This window comes from Falco cherrug, chromosome 4 (assembly GCF_023634085.1).
Source record: "Falco cherrug isolate bFalChe1 chromosome 4, bFalChe1.pri, whole genome shotgun sequence".
NCBI classification, from domain to species: domain Eukaryota; kingdom Metazoa; phylum Chordata; class Aves; order Falconiformes; family Falconidae; genus Falco; species Falco cherrug.
Window position 1 is genome coordinate 101682794 of NC_073700.1, and position 16085 is coordinate 101698878.

Sequence of the window (16085 nt, forward strand, 5' to 3'; positions counted from 1 at the left end):
ACATTTCTGCTGAGTCGGTAGAGTTTGAGTCATCAAAGCTGCATAAACTCATACCTAATCAGACCAATGCCTTTAAGTAATCCCCTAGAAAACTAATTCTGAGAGATGATAAATCTCATTTCGATTCTGTGTCCTCCAGGTGAATTTGTTTAATTTCATATCCAGAAGGTGCAACCAAAAGATGACCTTAATGAATGCCTGTTGATACTGTCAGGTGAAAATTACTCTTGTTAGCTTAAAAGCTGTATGTTCCTCTGTAGTAGATGTTTTAAACAGGCTTACATACCTTTATTGTTTTAAACAGAAACAAAATGTCTCCCTTCCTTTGATGTAATATTTTTATTGCTTTGTTTTCCAGTAATGTGAGTAGGAAGAAAGCAGTGTGGCATTCAGTTTAGTGGAATCTTACCAGGAATCTAGGATTGTGTAGGGTCTTGACTTTAAATATTTTTATGGTACACTTTGTCATGGGAGTAGTTCAAGAATGACAGGATTTATTTTTTTTCATTTTCATGTTTCTCATGAGTTGTCAGTCTTAGACCTCAAGCCTACAAGCAGACATGAAGATTAAATTGAAGTCTTCAATCTTGTCTTGAAGAATAGTCAATACATGTTTTATTTCCACTCTGAAGATTCGAGAAAGGGCTCTTGTGATTTTTTTTTTTTTGTTAGTGCTTGATTTTAGAAGTGTGTTAACAAGAACAGTCGGTAACACAAAATCCTGTCTGTGTTTCTACTTTTGAGTCAAAATAACGTCAAATTCATTTCCAGCTGTCATTACTAAGGGTATGTGCATTGATCACTGGCTAAATTCTTCATACATTGAAAAATATGCTGGAGAAGGATGATATTAGCTGAAAGTGATGGTTACATACACTGTGAGTTGAGGATGAGGGACTGCATCTATACAGGCTTTCTTGGGTTTGGGAATTTTGCTCGTTTTGTAAGAGGGAGAAAGATGTCAAGGATTTTCTTGTTGGCCAAGAATGTCACCGCTTAAGTACATGTAGAGTATTTGATAATCAGCATTAAGTGCCTTGTGACAAGCTTGAGATCATTTAGCATGCAGACATGAAAAAAGGTGCCTTTTAAAATAAAAATTTGGAGAAGAAACTTTTGTCTTCACTTCAACCTTTTAAAACTTTTAGTGTTATTTTTTTCTACCTGTGTAGTCTTTGGCACAAGAGTGTCTCTAGAACCTATTGACTGCTATGGTTAACATCCCTCCCTCTCAAACTGTGAACAGAGCAAACTTGAATGTTTGTTTTAAAGTAGCTTTACCAGCTTATGTTGTTTTAACTCTGTTTTTTTTTATTTTAGTGTTTTGGCAGACAGAATCCTGTCTTGTAGTAGCAGCCTGCACAGATGAATCCATTATTTTAGTCTGTGTTTCATATTAGCTGTTCATTTACTGAATAAAGCACTCCCTGATAGAGTTCTCTCCTATATTTTTCTGTTTCTCACTTGGCTACTTCTCCAAAGTGTAAAATAGAATGTTTCTCCTTTTTTTGATGATTTTTTAAAAATAAAAAACCAAACCCCTCCTCACTGTGGATTTTGTGATGATCATTTGAATGTGTAAATGCTTCTCATTTTGTCTCCCGTAACAGCAAATGGATTGAAGGTGATCTGGAGCTGGGGTGGGGGCGGGGAATGTACTTGAACTTGGTTTTAGAAGATTCTCTGTTTCCTTCTTTTTGGAGAAGATAAATGGACAAGAAAAAAATCTAAATGCTTTCAGTTTGGTGACAAATGGGATTCTCCTGCAGCTGAGATGGCAGGAGAGAAAAATGAGCAGAGGACTCCTCTTTCTTGCTTAGCACTCCTCCCACCCCCCAGTCCTTGTGGGCAGGGAAGGGTGAGGAAAGAAATGAGGAGAACAAATTCTTTGTTACTGGTGTAATTCATGAAATCTGGCATGGTCAGTCATGTCTGTCTTAAATGCATCATTGCTAGACTTGCTTCTGTCAAGAATGACCAAAACAATTTGCTGTTCTATCTAAATGCTAATACATTATTCCTCGTATGTTCTTCTTTCTTTGCAAGGTAGCCTTATTTTCTAGTCCCTGCACAGCATTAGTAAATACAACATTGTCTTTCTAATCTGAAAAGCAGATACGCAGCTGCCACTTGCTGTTGCTGGTTCAGCCTGCTGCAAGATTCAGCAGAGACACAAAACGGTCACACCCATCCCTGGCAGGGGAAAGAATCCAGATCTAATCTTCATCTTTCCTCGAGGCCCACCGTTGCATTGAGGGGATATTTGCTAGAGTATAGTTACACTATACTGTAAGAGTTTTATCAATAGATGTTGGCTTATAGCTGTGCCAGGAAAAAGCGCAAGTGGGTTTTTTTTAGATTGCAAACCAAGACCTGAGGACTTAAAAATAGAAAGGTTTTTGTTATAGAATTGAGGTAGGTGTTTAGCATATTTCATGCATCAGTTACGTTTTTACTCTTTAAGGTGCCTTCCAACCCAAACAGTTCTATGATTTTGTGATTAGGATTCTGTGATTATCATGCAAAAACATAGTTTGAAGTACATCAGGTACCTAGAAAATGGGAACCAACAAAACAAAATCACCAACACTGCTTAACTGAAGAAATCTCCTGTAAACCTTTTCTTTGGGGAGAATTTCCCTCCCTCCTGCTGTGTGAAAGGGAAACGCATTTCTCCTGAGGGTATTTGTGTGGGGTACAGTGTACTGTGCCCTCTGAAATAGATGGGGGTTTGTGCACCAGAGCGTTGCTGTAGGGAAAGGAGAGTAGGTTGTGTCTGGATGCTGTACTTTCATGTAGAAGCATTCTCCTGTGCCTTGGTGTGTTTGTCTGCTGCGTGTTCATCGCAGGGGAAATCGCTGTTGAGTGGAAGCAGGGAAAACAGCTCATTTTTGGGTATTTTCTGTAAGAACTCTCTTTTTTTGTGTGTACATGTGCACTGAACTTCAGAGGAATTGGGCTTGGGTTTTCACTCTTGGAACCACAGATCTAACACTGTGCAGGTAGAAGAGATCTGGCTGATCTCTTTTTTTTGCATAGTTTACTGCAGAAACAGGTGTTTTATTTTAATTTTATTTATTATATATATAATATATATAATAAATAATTATATATAATAAAATAGAAATGATTTAATTTATTTTAATTAGTATAGTGCTTTGCATAGTATTAAAGCAAATAGTAAAGTAGTTCTGTAGCTGTGAATGCTTTTATATCATTTGTGACTGCCTTTCTGGAGAATTTCTTTAGAATTATGAAATGTATTAAAATAAGAATTGTATACCCTTCTGTCAGCTGCCTATGGCTGTGACTGAGAACAGAGCAAAAATCTGGCTTAAGAAAACAGTGACAGCAGTTTCTTCCTGTTATTATCCAACTCTGAGGATGAACTTTTCTTTTTCATAGTATGTTTAATTTGTATATATTTTTTTTCCTTCTTCTTGAAGTCTTTAAAAGAACAGGAATTGAAATAGTGATAGAAAATTGAGAGCCATAAAGTGGCAAAGATGGTGACTCCATTAGAGTGGATCAGGTTGTTTACAAATGGCAGCTTAGTCTGCAGAGAGTAAATTCCAATAAAATTATTTGATCTGATACAGGATAGAGAACAACTTCTGTACTATTTTGTGATGAGTAATGTCTTGCTACTGCAGATGAGAATGTTTTGGATGCACAGCTAGCAATGTGAGTGAAGTAGGAGCTATGTTGTTGTGTCCTTTCACCTTCTATATAGAGATTGTATTCTGATCTTAAGTGATTTTAAGATTTCCTCATGAATTCTCTCTTCATACTTCGCTTTTGCCTGAAAAGTAGGCTGCTATATTAGGTATATGGCAACTCCCTTGGAATGATACGAAAATGCTGACATCTCAGAGTAAGATTTATAGATTAAAGATCATCAGAGGTTCCCTGATGGCACTTTGAAACTAGGCATGGAATTTTTGTAACTTGTTCAGAGAGCTGACTTTTTATTTATTTAGGTTTCTGTAGCGTATGACTAGTGTATGACTAGTGTCTTTTATTGCGTATGTCTCATCTGTAAAGTAGCCAAGTTCCAGGCAGACAGAATTTAACAAAACAATTTTTCTCATATGCAGAGGTGTTGGGGAAATAGATGTGGTTTATCCTTTCGACCTTAACTCTAGGCATCCTGTTGGTGTTGGCTAGGTCATAATGTGTTAAGATCTGTTTGGAAATCGATGAAGCTGACAAGTTTTGTAGTTTTGTGAGGGTAGCATTGCCCTTGGGATGGGTAGAAAAATGTGCTTGCCTAGTTCTAACAGTTTCTATTTCTGTAAGAGAGTCTCTAATATGTGTGGAGAAAGATGAAGTAAATAGTCTTTTCACAGTGTGTTTGTATTGAATGGGGAAACAGAATAGTGTTTTTAAAAATGTGTAAGTGATGGTGAAGTAAGCGCTCATGCTTAAAAATTTCTCCTGAAGCGAAGTATTTATTCAGGTAGGAGCTTTTTCTTGTGCTTATTTACAGAAATTAGTTTTTTTAAAAAATTAAAAAAGTTGTTTACAATGATGGCCAAACAGATTGTGTGTGCAGAGAGAAAATGGATAACCCAAGGAAATGATTGGATGACTTATTTTCAAAGATTGGCATAAAGAGAAGTCAGTTCAAAATTTTACCTTTTTTTTTCAGTACCTATGTAATAGGAAAATAGCAGCAAAAATCCAGTATTCAGCTGTTTTGACAAGGAGATGTAGAAAAATGGATTGTTACTACAAAGTAACAAAGAGCAAGAAGCACAGGCATGCTCCATAAAACTTAGTGTGACTATTCAAAAATGAAAACAAGTTCATTTTAACTTCTTGCTTCACACACCGCCCCACCACCCCCTCCACACCCCCAATTAACATCAAAAAGTAAAAAAAAATAAATAATGTTTTACAGACGTGTGTATTCTGTCAAACTAACATTTTTATTTGAAATTTTACAATTTAATTTTATTGTTCATGCTGATGGCATCCTTCCTTCCTCCCATGCAGCAAGAATCCATTTTGGATCTGCCAAAACAATCTTCAGGTTATCTTCTGAATCGGAGCTTGTTTTGAGGGATCTGGGATTATTCTTTTTTCCTAGCAGCGGATTGCTCAAGACCTGAGGAGCAAGCAAAGACATACTATGACTACGGTCACTGTGCTGTCCATTCCTTGCCATGTATACCAAGATCATGTGTTGATTTAACTCACATCTTTGGAATGGGGGCAGGTGTTAACTTCCTGATGTGTAGGTCCAATGTGTAGAGCCCAATCCAAGAAAATGACCTTTTGTTTGATACTTGCATTTACTCTTGTATGATTCACATAACTCTACTGGGACTTGTAACATCTACAGGCATAGTCCTCAGAGTCGTTGAAACTCAAAAAGCTTTGCAATACGTGGTCTGACAGCAGAGCCACAGTGTTGTTCTTCCTTTGGCAGTGGGAAATCTGAGGAGTTGTGTGCAGTAGACATTAAAAAAAAAAAAGCTGGATTTTTTTCACTGTTTGAAAAATTCAGATATTTGAAAATAATGTTATACTTAGCTACAAAAATCACACTAAGCAAGTAGAATGAAGATTTGTCATGTCATCATAACTTCCATTTTATGGAAAATAAAATGTTTCCATTTTATGGAAAATATAAAAAGTCTCATTTTACTGAATGTTCTATAATTATTTTCTCTTCAGAATTTGGTAAGAGGTCAGCTATAGGATTCGTGGCCCATTTTTAAATATGTGTCAATATAATAAATAGTACACAGCATGACTTCACCAGATCAAACTGTTTGCTTTAATTAGGAGGCAACCTCTGGTAACTCCTGGTGGTATGGAGAGGAGAAATTGCATGTTCTTTAATGTACTTTGTGTTGATTTGGGTCATCTTAAAAGTTGTCAGTAATGAGAAAAGGTGATCCTCCCTGTGCCACTAGTTGTATTTTCATATATAAATTATGGTAAAGACTGAAGAGCTGCAATTTTCTTATCTGTATCTCTGCATTTTATAGTAATGTGTAATTAATAGTTGAAATTTAAGCGCAATGCTGAGGGCTACTGATTTGATTGTTGATACTGTGATTTGGAGCAGTAAGGGAGGAACAACTGTGTGGTCGCCTTAGCTGATTGTTCTGTCTGTCTTGGCATCCTTAAATACTGGCCCATCCTGGAAATCAGGTACCCCAGAAATAAGGTTTGTTCTGATGTCTAGTTCCGTTTGATTCATGTTTAATGTGTATCTTTCTAATGAGACCTCTTTTAAACTGTGGCCCTGGGACCAGTAAAGCATTTTAGCGCTTAATCTAGAAAGAGCTTTTAATAGTACAGACAGAAATAAAATACAGCTGCTAAGCTTAAAACTCTGATTTCAGACAGAAGAAATGGAAGGTTTACTTGTATAACTTTGTAATTATGAAAACAGTGGACAGGGAATACTTGCTCAATTACCAAGATGTGCCAGATTATATAGTATTTATGTTTAATTCTGTCTGGTGGTAGGACTAACATTTAAAAAACTTCCTTCATTGACTTTCTTTTTTTTTTAAATATTATCACAGATAAATTGACATAGAAGATGCTGAGTATTTTTGTTACTAGAGTAAGACTGTGCATGGAAGCAGAGAAGAAATAGCAGTTCATTTATATTAGTAGAATGATGAGATGAACAGAACAAATCTGTAATCTGTTTCTTGTAAGTTGACACCAATTTTCTGCTTCAGAAGGTATCCTGGGATGGCCTGGACCCAAGTCACACTCTGCAGAGCAACTGAAAAATGGTGCCCTCAGCTCCCTATCATCTGCTAGTGCCAACATTACATGGGCAATAGTACCATCTGCAGCCCAGGACGGACAGGCACTACAACCAAATACAGAGGTAAGCATACTATGTCTCTATAGACCATTTCTGTTGTATCTGAGACTTGACATTGGCTAGATGAAAACCATGTACAGTGGTGGATCCTTTCATCAATTACTTTTTTCTTTATAGTATCCCCTTTGTTTGAAATCAGTTGTGAAAATGCTAAGTTTCATGCAAAAGTGCACTCTAAAAGCTAGTAAAATACATTGATGATATTGTTGTGTGCTTCTGCTTCTGTGAGGTACTTTGGACAGCGGACTACGGCAAGGGTACAGTCTCTTTTCTAGTCATAAGACTGTCAGTACATATTTCTGTCTTCTGGTGACAGAAAATGCTATTTGTTTTTTATACTGGTTTGAGACAGACAGGAGGCACTAGGACCACAACATTTGCTTGCTACTTCCTCCTTCCATGTCGCTCTTTGCTCTTGGGTGTCTCTTGAGTGTAGCTGATTATTCTTTGAGTTGAAAAACCATATTGTTTTCTGACCCCTTTTTCTGTTAAGTGATTATGGGCAGAACTTGTCCACATCTTCCTGCGCCAGCCTGTTGATTTGTGCTTTTGTGGCATTTACTTGGTAAAGGGCAGTTCTGAAGCATCGACTCTTTGAGGAGGCTCACAGCTGCGTGTCAGGCATCTCAGGCACTGAAAGTCTGTCACCATGCCAAACTTCTCCAGATTCTACCATCTTCTTCGGTTACCTGTGCTGCCCATCAGGAAAACACTTCACTCTGAGACCCCACAGATTGTAGGGCACCGAGAGCACGTGAGACTTGGCGAACTGGGAAGAAGTTTATGAGAGCTGAAGAAACCCTTTTCTACTAGTGAATGCTTTTTGGCAACTGGAATGGCTTAAATTTAATCATACCGCCTTTAACAAAATGTGTAATGGCTGGGGATATCAATAAAGCTGTTTGTTTTTCCAGTTCTTTTGTAGTATCATGAATTGAATATAGTTCAAAAAAACCCAAGGTTAAACCAGATTTTTTTTTTTAATGTTATGTGTTATTTAGGTCCTCTTCAGATCTGTCCTTAGAAAGTAATTTTATATTCTGTTTTGAACAGTGTTATTATAAGACACCTAATGTCTATTAATCACAATGTTAAAATTACCAGTAATTACTTTTTATTAGGAAGTTGTGTAACTTCTTTTGCAGATAAGCCAACTGCAGTTCTTAGTGTGTTTTTAAGATGAGGCTGTCTATGAATATTATTTTGGAAGTTTCTACTTTATTCACTTATACACTGCAGTTTCATTAGTTTTTCTAGATGTTTTTATTCTTGACCACCTGGTAAAGCCAAATAGGATGTGGAAGGATGGGCTTTGAAGCAAAAACATAAAGAGCAGCAGCTGATACAACTCATCTCAGGGTGTCATTTTGCAGTCCAGTTTAGCCATTTATGATTTTTTTAAAATGACAGTTATTTTTTTTTAAGTCCGGTCTCCTCCACTGCACTTGCTGAGAGATGTTGCGCATGTAGCTTCAGGTACTGCTTTGCCTGTGGAACTTAGGATTTATTGAGAAGGGAGTACCCTCTTAAGAGGTGGATATAAACAAGGGAGCACAGCACTGTTTGTAGTACAGAATCCCCAGTGCTTTGTGGGCAGTCTTGCAATCAGCAGTCTGCGTTTGAAGGCCCTGGGGCACTAGCCCTTAAAAAAGAAGAAAGATGTGTGTGTGGGGAAAAGAAGAAATAAGATTTTTAAGTTATAAAAAGCTCAGCTGAATATAGCATTTTTGGCAGAAGCAGTAAGTGGGAGTTTGTGGATTGGTGGAGCAACAAGAAGCTGCTGGAGTCATGTGTGTAATTTTTATTATGGTAGTGCAGTTTATTAAGCAGAAATTTGGTTTTGCCCTGAGAAAGTGGCCTGAATCAGGGTTCATTCCTGGATGCTCTTTCCAGACCTGTGTCTTCCTTTTCACCGAGTCCTTGTGTGCTTCATGTTGTCCCAGACTGATACTGTTGGTTCTCAGTTTGAAGTGCTCTTTTAGACGTAGCTGATCAGTTTTTCAGTTTTGATCATTTTGGGTGAGATACCAGTGCCCCATTGGAAGGCTGAAGCACAAAACAGGAATTGTGGAAGAGGTGAACATTTGCATGTAACATAAGTTGGAGCTTTTGTGTTTTCATATTCACCTTCAGATCAAGCAGGTTGTCATTACCCCGTTATAGAGGCTACACCTCTCATCTGCTGTCGTCAGGCCCTTGTCTGGGAGAGGAGGAGGCAAAGTTTTCCTTGAGTGCTGCAGGTTCTGCCCAGCTGTCAAAGCTGAACGAAGTGTTGAACAGGAAGGTGGAGTTTCTTGCTGTTGTGACTAGAGAAAGGAAGGTGAGAAAACAGGTTTTGAAGAAGAGAAAAATCTTTTGAGTAACATGGCATCCTTAGCAGGGTAACCTGGTAAGGTAATCCGGCCCAGGTAGTCACCCACAAGGTGATGTCTGACACCCCCCTAAGTTATCAAAGGTGTTTGACTTAACACACTAACAATTCTGTGTGCAGGATTTAAGCATATTTTAAAATATATTCTGGCCTGTTGTGTGTCTAAGGCAGGAGCCTGCATTTGGCACTGAGTAGTCAGTTCATTTTCAAAGGTATAAAAGCACTGAGTGTGGTCATTACTTAGTATGTGTAATTATATATAAAAGCAACTGCAAATCATCACACTCCACTTGTTTTGTAGTCCAGATACATTGTTGTTAATAACTGTGGTGGCATCAGCAGAGAAAGAGAAAATGCATCTAGACGTCATTGTTTGATACTTTTTTGACATTGAAGACCCTGATTTATTTTATTTATCTGGTAGTTTCTTTTAGATGTAGAAGAAAGGAGAAATTCGCAAGTGTCATTCAGATGAAGCTTATTTTTCTTAATGATTTTCTTTTTTTAAAAAAAAAAACAACAACAAACAACTAGGCACTGGATGATCCTCATTTCTGAAGAGGTTTGTACTGTATTAATGGGGCTCAGCTTTCAAAATATACCTGCTGGAAGAAGTGACTCTTGTTAGAGAAGTTATGAGAAGAGAGGGCTGATTCCTCTATCAGGGCTATTAGAACAAATTCTGTTTTCTTCTTTGACTGGGCCTAGATTTTTATTTTAAAAAATATGTATTTTTTATGACCTCTATCTCTTAGAAGCTATTCCCCAATGGACTTGGAGAGAGCTTTCTGGCTAATGCTCAGCGTAATATAGTAGATGTACTGACAGAAGAAATTGTGAATTGACCTGTAGTCTGAAATAGAAAGAGCCATTAAATTACTACCCTTAAGGAACAACCGAGTCAGCTGCTTGTTTCACAGAATGTTGTTTATAGGGAAAAGATCATTTTAGGCAGGGGGATCAGTAGTGATTTTACAAGGAAAACAAAGATGTTATATTGGGGGGGTGTGTGTGTGTGTGTGACTGTTGAGGAATCTTTGCCATATAGCAGGCTGCCAGTGGCAGCAGTGCCCTGGCAACATGACCAAGTGGCTGAATGTTCCATGATAGTTGTGTTAATTCTCAGCACAGCATGTAGACACTTAGCAGCAGTGCATTTAGCAATTTCATTAACACACCAATGACTTGCTCTCTGCTGTGTTTTTTTCTGTGTTTACAAAGAAGCCTGGATCTTTATAATTCTCCTTTGGAATAACAAAGTTCATCTGATGCAGTTTTCTTTGAATACTTAAGCATTCTTGAGGGATATAGTAAATTCTGGAATTGAGTTTCAGTGCTGCAGATAACTAAAATAAACCCTTTATTTTTGGTTTGTCACACTGTCAGGGTTTCAGAAATGCACAGTTTCTCCCCTGGTGAAATAATATAGCAGCAAAAGATGCTTTTCTTTAGATAATGTGTTGGTGTTTATTTTCTTCTGTTATTTAGGGTGTTTCTAACTTCCAAATGCAGGGTTATCATTTGAGATATTTCTTAAACTAGTTCAGAAAATACAAGATTTCCCGGCAGAGATTATTTTCTTACCTATTCCTTGCCTATTGTCCTTTCTTGATGTTGTTGTTTCATCTTCCCAGATGAGTTTTCTTTAAGGGTTATCATATAGGATAGTGTGAAGTTAAAGCCTTTTATCTTCACTGAAAGAAGTAATGTCCATCAGTGAAATGCTGATCAAACACTTTTGTGGGGTTGTGGTTGCGTTGTGTTTCTTTTTGTATAAGTCTCCAAGTTTTAAGTTAGTTTCCTTTTTTGGATTTTTTTTCTCTGTCCACCTGAAACATCAGGTGGAAGCACGGGTAAGGCCTGAACTGAACAGAACTATTGTCCATCCTGATGTGAGTTGGTATAAAATACTTTTGTGCATCCTCTAGTGAACCCCTTTGGACTATGTTATAATTTCAAGGTACTGTTTAGGGTTTTCCCCTTAAAACAGAACAGGATAAATCTGGTATGGAATATGCCAGAGTACACTCTTCAGGGCTGTGATGTCGTGTCCAGTCTGCAGTAAAGGGGACTCTGCTTCCTTTATTTATGGGTTTATAATTTTGAAAGTCTTTTCAAGAAATGGTGGAATTGATCAGTTTTAAAATACTGAGTCTTATAGTAAGTTCAGTTGTAATAAACTTGGTGCCAAAGTGGAATAAAGGTGTGAATCACTTTCCATGTGTGAGATACCATTTCAGTTCAACTAATTGTCATTTTGGGTGTCAGAATTCCCCTTCTGAGATGATAAAATGCAACTGCAGGCTAAATGCTTTCCCTGACAGCCAAATACGAATGGGAAACAGGCTGTTCCTATGTGGGACCTGAGAGGGAAGGAATAATTTTCTTTTGATCTGACAGTTCAGGTAAGAATTATTTCAAAAATTATGCTGTAGCTACATCTGTGATTTAGCTCTTTTAATGTGGGTTTTATGCCTTAAAATGCCATGCCAGCTCATTTCCATCCTGTGAATCTGGTATCTATGTAGTCTCTCTGCTTTCCTGTCCCGAACTTTCCCTTGCTTGTGTGTATGAGAAGCTGTACACATGCTCCATTTGAAGTGTCTTTTTAATAGGATTGAAGTTTTAGCTCTGTAGGATTGGGGCTTTAGCTCTGATTATCTAACTGCTAAACCAGGTCTTAATTGTGATAGTGATTGCGAGGGCAGTCAGGTCCGGGTTATTAAAGATATTTCGATCCCCTAGATGATCTGAACCTTGATGTTTTCAGCTGTAAGAAGGAACTGTGCTATTTACAGGAGGTGTTGAATTGTTTAGTTCTTAATTTTAAAACGTTTTGTGGTTTTGTCCAATCTTTTCAGGTGATAGTTGCTTTCAAGCTGAAGTTGTTTTCTATCTGTAGGTTAGTATACATCCTAATATGATGATACTTCATCATTTACAGAGGATGTAATAGATGTTAAAGCTATTACAGAATGCGTTAGAGATGCTAAGAAATAATTTTAAAAGTGCTCCTGCAATTTTAGAATCTAAGGTAGATAGAAGAAATTATTTCTTATTCAATATTACCTTCTCCTTATATATGTCAGACTTGCCCAGAACTGTGGATTGTTCCCGAGTGTAAATTGTTCGTAGTGTTCCCTAGTTCCTTTTTGGACTTGACATACATCTGTGTAATTGACGTTGGGAGATCAGCTAAGCCGTGAACAGACTTGTGCTAGCCACAAGTGCAGTAATGAAAAGAGAACAGATCAGGGTGGGAGAGTAACATTCGCAGTATTACAGAGTCACTTTTCACTGTTTAGTACAGACATTACAGGATTTCTGGATGTTCTCTGCTTTTTGCCTTCTGCATGATTAAGTACTTTTTGGGCTGAAGAGCGCAGTAAATGGCCTGTAATGACTTGGATAGATAAATTAATCTGTAGGCAAGGATGGTACCAGTTAATCCATTCACTAGCAGGCCATCTAAAAAATGAAATCTGCGATAATCAATTGAAGGTATATTTAAGGATAATCAAGGGAAGGTATATTTAAGGATTAAATGTACAATTACACTAAAAGTAGAATTAAGTGACCCTAAGCCTGCTACAGCAGCACTGACAATGACTACGTTAATCTAGCTAATTTTGGTGGGGTTTTTTTTTCTAGCTTTCTGGAGTAGTTACTGTCAACAAGCAATCACTAGTAAAACTGTTTATGCAAATAATTAATAAAAAATTTAGATCCAGCCAAAGCCATTGTATTTTAAGTCACTCTCACCTACAAAATGCATGTGTTACATTCTGTAGATAGCAGCTGGATTTCAGTAATACTTTACTTCAAATAAAAATATGAAGCTTTTAATACAAAATTTGCATCTAATTTAAATAAATATGAGACTCTGAATCCTGTGGCATTCCAGAATTACTAGTGAAATCCAGTGAAGAATAATTGTTGGAATATAAAGAACTCAAGTTCTCTTGCAATAAGGCTCAAAAATTGAGTTAAAATGGATCTGTTGCTTACTCTGTTCATTATAAAACCTGTGCCCTCTGCAAAGCAAACTGAAGCCAATGTTAATTTTATTTCAGGATTGTGTACTAATTGATCTGTTGCATGCCAGTTGTTTGCTTTTTGCTGTCAGTTCTGTTTCTTAGTGTGCTTATATATGTGGATTTGGCAGTACAGCCCGTTAGTAAGCTCACCTATCTCATTAAGACTGTAACTTAGCTAGACTTTAAGTTGGGCTGAACTCTTCTACAATTAGTACTTGTCTCCGATTGGAATTACTTTATCTTGCTTAGTGAAGCATCAGCCAAACTGGCTTCAGCTGTTCCATCTAGTCTTGCTAGAAAAAAACCTAGAGTTTTTTGCTTGTGGTGATAAATTCTAGTGATTCTTTCTTTGAAAAGCCTTGAATGTGAAAACAGCTGAAAGTGTTTAATTGTAAAACTTTATGTAAAACATTATGGCATAGAGAGACTGGACAGTCATCTTCACAGTCTGAGATGGACCAAGTGGTTCATCAAGCTGAGAAGAAATCCTAAGAGGCTGTTCAAGTAGAGCATGCTACTGGCCTCCAGAAGTTAGCTTTATAAAAGATTACAATCTTCTAGGCTTAATTTGTTTCATATATATATATTGAATGTTCTCCTGGTATGATTTATAATGATTTATTTTTATTTTGAAAGACTTGAGCCTGTCTTCTTTTTTTAATTATTTTTTATTATTATTTTGAGTGTGTGTGTGTGTGTGGTAGCAATGAGAATGTGTATAGTGGATGGGACAGGAAATTGCAGGAAGAGTCAAGATGATTTAATTAAGCATGTTGCCTTGAGGAAAGATTGTTGATACTGCTTGTATTAAGATGTCTTTACCATTTTTCTCCTCTTATAAATATGCTGGCATGTGATACTGCATAGGAGAAATAGTACTGCAAGAACTGGATTTACATATAGAATAGTATTGCAAGACCAGATGATTGTAAGGGTTAAGTTTGTAGTTGTCCATAGTTTTGTACCCTCTTTGCGTATGTGAATGGTACGTTATTGACTAACATGGTAGAATTTTTCTGCCATAAATTTGCTTAGGTAACGTACAAAGCAACGTAAAGGAGAAAAAAAGAGAGAATTATAGCTGGCTGAACGACTTCATTTCTGTTACTTCCTAACTTTTCAGTTAGTGGGTTTTGCAAGCAGAATCGTTACGGAACCACAGAGCACTCTGTTGGAAAGGGACCTCCAGAGGTCTTGCAGCTCAACACTGCTCAAAGCAGAGCTGATCAGGCCAGTTTGTTCAGGGTCGTGTCCAGTCAAGTCTTGAACAACAAGTGGAGGTCCCACAACCTCACTGCACAAACTGTTGCAGTTTCTCTAGGGATTTTATCAAAGGGAGCAAAGGTTCGTTTGAGTGTGATGCCTTCCTTATCAGTGTGCTGTAGTGTCTGGTGGGTGACTAAAATTACCTGCTGGGTCCCTTACCGAAAGTGTTTGTCCCTTCTTTCTGGGAGTGTGAGGCAAGTTGCTTGTAGTTCTTCATGTTTCTCCCAAACGACCTCATTCTAGAGAGGATCCCTTATAATACAGGGGGATGTCTAGAGATTATAGCCTTCTGCCATACCTTCCTCCATGTTAGTTTCCCTCACCAGTCTGCAGCTCAGTGCACTCTTTAGCTCCTCAAAAGTTACAAGCGTGTGACTTTCAGACCCCTCACAATCTCTGAAGTTGTGCCTGGCCAGTGATCAGAAGCTGTCCTGCCAGACTGTGTGGTTTCTAAGCTTGTAAATTCTGAGCAACTTATTTTGTGTAGTGTCAGATGCTGTATTTATAGCCACCTTGTTTCTGAAAATTTTGATTCTCAAAACAGAACTGAGTATCTTTCAGGAAACTGTTCTTCACTGATATCTGTATTGAATTAGGAATAGGTTTTTTTAAAATTGTTTATGATGTGATACTGTATTTCATGTGAGTTTAGGTTAGCATAAAATATACTGTTGTGATTTATGCTAGCCTTCAAGGTTTTTTGCTTTAATTTAGGACAAGTCCATGGGGCTTTTTTCTGTGTGCATTTTTTTTTTTTTTTTTGTAGTCTCATGCTGCTGTTCCTTTCTGGTGATACCAGCGATGAAAAATATTTATTCCCAGTTCTTACTGAATTTATGCAATACTGCAAAGTCCTCTTGTGTTTTAGGATTCAGATTAAACAGTGCTATACTTCAGTAGCCCTCATTTCATGAAAGATGCTCGCAAGATGTGTGGACTGGTGCTGGTACTTAATAATTTTTTCCTGTGGAGCCTGTGCTTAGGAATTAACTACTTTTCAGCTGACTTTCAGAACTGACTCCCTTAGGTTTATTAAAATCAAAATTTGCAGGAGGAGTTGTCTTATGAAGGAGAGATGAACATGTAGGGGAAATGTTGTCCAACAGATATTATTTGGTGTGTAACAGGATTAAAATGCTTTAGGTAACCCAAATGAGGATCCCATCCATTAAAATGATGTTGTCAGTGATTGATTCATTATTTTTAAACATAATCACTTTCATGGTTTGTTTCTAGTAATTTTTTCTGAAGGCTCACACAGACTGTAATGCAACATAAACACAGATGCCCTTTGTTTCATGTTACGTGCATTTTTCCCTGTTCTTTAAACAACAAAACAACCCTTTTTCTTCTTAAATCTCTTATGTTATGTGGTCCTCATCACTGCTATATTGTGTTTACCCCTAAATAATGGTCACAGGTCAGAATTAAACACATCTGCAGTTTAGGAAAAGGAAGCTTTCTGAGCTTGTTCTTTAAGGATGAAAAGACTTCTGTTCCCAGAGATACTGCTGCAAAACACTAACAAAAAAGCATTAGTGAAGCTCTCAGA

General features: G+C 37.4%; 1 protein-coding gene across 2 annotated transcripts in view; it reads left to right on the plus strand.

Moving 5' to 3' along the window:
* OSBPL10 (oxysterol binding protein like 10) overlaps nt 1-16085 on the plus strand; it is a 122389-nt gene that overhangs the window by 71052 nt on the left and 35252 nt on the right. The window contains exon 6 of one of the 2 annotated variants that reach the window (XM_055710326.1): nt 6711-6862. In XM_055710326.1, the coding sequence (XP_055566301.1) occupies nt 6711-6862 (152 nt within the window). Of the gene's footprint in view, nt 1-6707; nt 6863-16085 lie in introns of both variants that reach the window. The other variant, XM_055710325.1, reaches the window with a different exon arrangement.